A 4,581-nucleotide genomic window follows, 5' to 3' on the forward strand; every position below is an offset into this window, starting at 1 on the left:
TATGCCACATTGAATCCATATGCAGAGATCCTCAATGATTTCAGTTTAATAGAATAGTAAAGAGGGTAAACAGGAAATTTCCTCAATTATGACAAACCTCAAATTTCTCCAGGCCTTGTTATAAAATGACTATCAGTGAATGTGACATAGAAGGCAAGAGATAGAAGCCTGTTGAATAGGTTTTTGTAAAGGATATTTCATCCAAGATACTGATAAGCTCAGAGATGAAGTCAGGGACCCCAAATCAGTGAACTCAACTGAGGATATTTTCTTCAGGAGGTTTCAGGTTTCTCCAACACTAGGAGTGCTAAATATTATCGGAATAGTGTTTTTCAGATTTCAAAGCACATAGATAAAATGCATAATAAATGAACTAGATACGTGTATATATGATCATAAAAAATATTTTTTCATTCTTTGGGAAACTCAAGGTAAAGTGAAAGTGGGGCACTATTGGTATAAATTTTCAGATGAAGGCCAAATTTCAAGGCAGTTAAGGCACCTGACCAAGGAAAGAACAAGTTCTGCCACTTTCAGTCTTGGTAGGAATCAAAATGTTTAAAGGATATTGACTTTTTATTCTCCAAATGCAAAGGCTTTGATCCAATTGGGTTAGTTTCTGAATCAATGGAGAGATCTGGGAGAGGCTGGGACTTCTGCAGATTTACAAAGATTCGTAGGGATTATAGGAAGTTGGAGGTAACATGGAGCAAAAAGAAGGAATTCAGAGGTCACCCCAATGATCTCCCCAAGATGTCACTTCTTTTCTTCTTTTGCAGATTAAGCTTTTATCAAGTTCACCTTACCTGCAAACTACTATGTCAGTGAATAGCAGTGTGAATGAATTCATTCTGCTTGGCTTGACACAGGATCCAAGAAAACAGAAAGCAATATTTGGGGTCTTCTTGATGTTTTACCTTGCCACACTGTTGGGAAACTTTCTCATTGTAGTGACTATTAAAAGAAGCAGGACCCTTGGGAGTCCCATGTACTTCTTCCTATTTTACCTGTCCTTTGCTGATGCCTGCTTTTCTACAACCACAGCTCCCAGGTTGATTGTGGATGCCATTTCCCAGCAGAAGACTATTTCCTACAATGAGTGCATGACTCAGGTCTTTGCATCCCATTTCTTTGGTTGCATGGGAATCTTTGTGCTGATCCTCATGGCTTTTGATCGCTATGTAGCTATTTGTAAGCCCTTGCGATACACAACCATCATGAACAGGCATGTCTGCAGTGTGCTGGTGATTCTGGGTTGGGTGGGATCCTGTATCCACTCTTCAGCACAAATTGTCCTGGCTTTGAGATTGCCTTTCTGTGGTCCCAATATGATTGATCACTATTTCTGTGACTTGCAGCCCTTGTTGAAACTTGCTTGCATGGACACTTATGTAATAAATTTGCTAGTTGTTACTAACAGTGGAGCCATATGCATGGTGAGTTTCATAATTCTGCTTATCTCCTATATTATCATCTTGTACTCTCTGAGAAACCACAGTGCAGAAGGAAGGCGAAAAGCCCTTTCGACCTGCACCTCCCATTTTATTGTGGTTGTCTTATGTTTTGTCCCATGCATATTCATATATACACGTCCGGCAACCACATTTCCAGTAGACAAGGTGGTGGCTGTGTTTTATACCATTGGGACACCCTTGCTCAATCCTCTGATCTACACACTGAGGAATGCAGAAGTGAAAATTGCCATGAAAAAGTTATGGTGTAGCAAAGTATGACTTCTGTTGATACATGATAATCAGGGATCCTAATGTATATTTCCTTAACAGATTGGTTTTCCCTCATGAGCAGGACAGATAAAATATTTTTCTTTGGGGAATACGATCAATTAGTGATTTTTAATCATGCTTTTTGTTTATTTTATTGTATTAATATTAATAAATAGTAATAAATATATAGACTCCTTATTCTGAGAGAATTGCATTAAAATAGGATTACTTATAGTCTAAAGCAGTTTGAACAACCTATCATAGACCTCAGTTGAATGGTATTGACATCTGGTCATATTCACATGAAAATTTAGCTTCCTGGTTCAATTTACTTTCAGAAGGAAATGCACTAAGTCGTGAGAGAATCATTGTGTGTGTGAGCACACACCAATTCTGTGTCTAAGTTTTATTCTAGATGTAATGAATGTGGTCAAGGTGTTAATCCATATGTAACTGGGACTTAATGTAGGGGGCTGTCTTGACAACCTGGCATTTGGAGAAGGCGTTCTAAGAGAATTCTGCTCTGGAATCTGTGCCTGAACTTGTCTCACTGGGGATTCTACATGGAGGAACACTCAACCTCTAATAAAAGCTTAAATATTGGTGAAAACCTGTACTGTTACTGGAGAATTCCTAAAGTTCTTTGAATGGTGAGAGAAGGAGAATCTTGTACTTGGCAGTGATCGGTGGTATCAGCCACTCAGCTGCCCTTTGGCCGGTCCTTCCCATTACTCTTCACAAGGCAGAAAGAAGAGTCAGTGAAGGGATTTGGCAGCAGGAATATGCAGAAAGAAATACACAGAAGGGAGGATAAAGGGGAGAAGGGAGGTAAGGTGAAAAGCAAAAAAAGGGCAAGAAAAAGGGGGAACTTCGTTCAAGTTGGAGAGCAGAAGCTTTGCCTTTCTTATTTTGAGAATCAATTCTGGATGTATGGACATTTGTAGGAAAAAGAAGTGAAGTCTCAGTATGTCTACATCTTGACTTAATGTAGCTTACCTCCCTTGACTGCCATATTTGTTTGCTTGGGTATCAGAGAAAAAGCTTTATTTGGTCCTAATATGTCCGAAAAATAAAAATTCATATTATTTGGGAAAACCAAGATTGGAAAGTCTGTTTTAGCTCATTTAATTTTTGTCTCTTGTTTTTATATGAGAATGTTTTAAAATACATATTTTCACTTTTGAATATAATCAAACTGATATGTACAATACACACCTGCCGCCACCACTGCCACATCATAATCTATAAGCAAGCACTGCCATGTGATGCTCTTTCAGTATCTGAGTTTATAATACCCAACAAATTGGCACCAGGAAGTATTACTTTAATTGAATTGGGCTAATGAGGAAGGAATACAATGAACTTCATAAGTATGTGAAAAGTTTCTACCAACAGAACATAATATTTTCCTATCCCACCAAAGGTGCTTAGTATTCTTACATCGGAAGTGGTAGTGGACAAAATACTTAAGACCCAATGAGGACATTTATCAGAGAACGAATGAGGACATTAGAGAAAGTTTTCTAATTTCTAATGGCTGAGTAATATTCCATTGTATTCATAGACCACATCTTCTTTATCCATTCATCTTTTGATGGACACCGAGGCTCCTTCCACGATTGGCCATTGTGGACATTGCTGCTATAAACATTGGGGTGCAGGTGTTCTAGCATTTCACTGCATCTGTATCTTTGTGGTAAATGCCCAGCAATTGCACTGCTTAGGGTCTTAGGGTAGTTCTATTTTTATCTCTTTGAGGAACCTCCACACAGTTTTCCAGACTGGCTGTATCAGTTCACATTCCCACCAACAGTGCAAGAGGGTTCCCCTTTCTCCACATCCTCTCCAACATATATTGTTTCCTGACTTGTCAATTTTCCCCATTCTCACTGGTGTGAGGTGGTATCTAATTGTGATTTTGATTTGTATTTCCCTGAAGGCAAGTGATGCAGAGCATTTTCTCATGTGCTTGTTGGCCATGTTTATGTCTTCCTCTGTGAGATTTCTGTTCATGTCTTTTGCCCATTTCATGATTGGATTGTTTGTTTCTTTGCTGTTGAGTTTAATAAGTTTTTATAGATCTTGGATACTAGTCCTTTATCTGATACGTCATTTGCAAATATCTTCTCCCATTCTGTAGGTTGTCTTTTAGTTTTGTTGTTCGTTTGTTTTGCTGTGCAGAAGCCTTTTATCTTGATGAAGTCACAATAATTCATTTTTGCTTTTTTTTTGTTTTTTTTAATTTATTTTTTATTGGTGTTCAATTTACTAACATACAGAATAACCCCCAGTGCCCGTCACCCATTCACTCCCACCCCCCGCCCTCCTCCCCTTCTACCACCCCTAGTTCGTTTCCAGGAGTTAGCAGTCTTTACGTTCTGTCTCCCTTTCTGATATTTCCCACACATTTCTTCTCCCTTCCCTTATATTCCCTTTCACTATTATTTATATTCCCCAAATGAATGAGAACATATAATGTTTGTCCTTCTCCGACTGACTTACTTCACTCAGCATAATACCCTCCAGTTCCATCCACGTTGAAGCAAATGGTGGGTATTTGTCATTTCTAATAGCTGAGTAATATTCCATTGTATTGCTTTTGTTTCTCTTGCCTTCACAGATGTATCTTGGAAGAAGTTGTTGTGGCCAAGTTCAAAAAGGTGTTGATGTGTTCTTCTCTAGGATTAGGATGGAATCTTGTCTCACAGTTAGTTCTTTCATATATTTTGAATTTAGCCTTGTGTATGGTGCAAAGTAAGGGTCCAGTTTCATTCTTCTGCATGTGGATGTCCAATTTTCCCAGCACCATTTATCGAAGAGTTTGTCCTTTTTCCAGTGGATAGTCTTTCCTGCTTTG

General features: G+C 38.6%; 1 protein-coding gene across 1 annotated transcript; it reads left to right on the plus strand.

Annotated features, from left to right (window-relative positions):
* Positions 1 to 818: 818 nt before the first annotated feature.
* LOC144293264 (olfactory receptor 4C11-like) lies at positions 819 to 1,733 on the plus strand. The gene has a single exon (XM_077864351.1). The coding sequence runs from the start codon at positions 819 to 821 to the stop codon at positions 1,731 to 1,733; it is 915 nt and encodes a 304-aa protein (XP_077720477.1).
* The last annotated feature ends 2,848 nt before the right edge of the window (positions 1,734 to 4,581 follow it).

Source organism: Canis aureus, chromosome 21, assembly GCF_053574225.1.
Source record: "Canis aureus isolate CA01 chromosome 21, VMU_Caureus_v.1.0, whole genome shotgun sequence".
NCBI lineage: Eukaryota > Metazoa > Chordata > Mammalia > Carnivora > Canidae > Canis > Canis aureus.

Coding starts and splice junctions, on each gene's coding strand:
- LOC144293264 (XM_077864351.1), top strand. CDS start 819: ATGTCAGTGAATAGCAGTGTGAATGAATTCATTCTGCTTGGCTTGACA.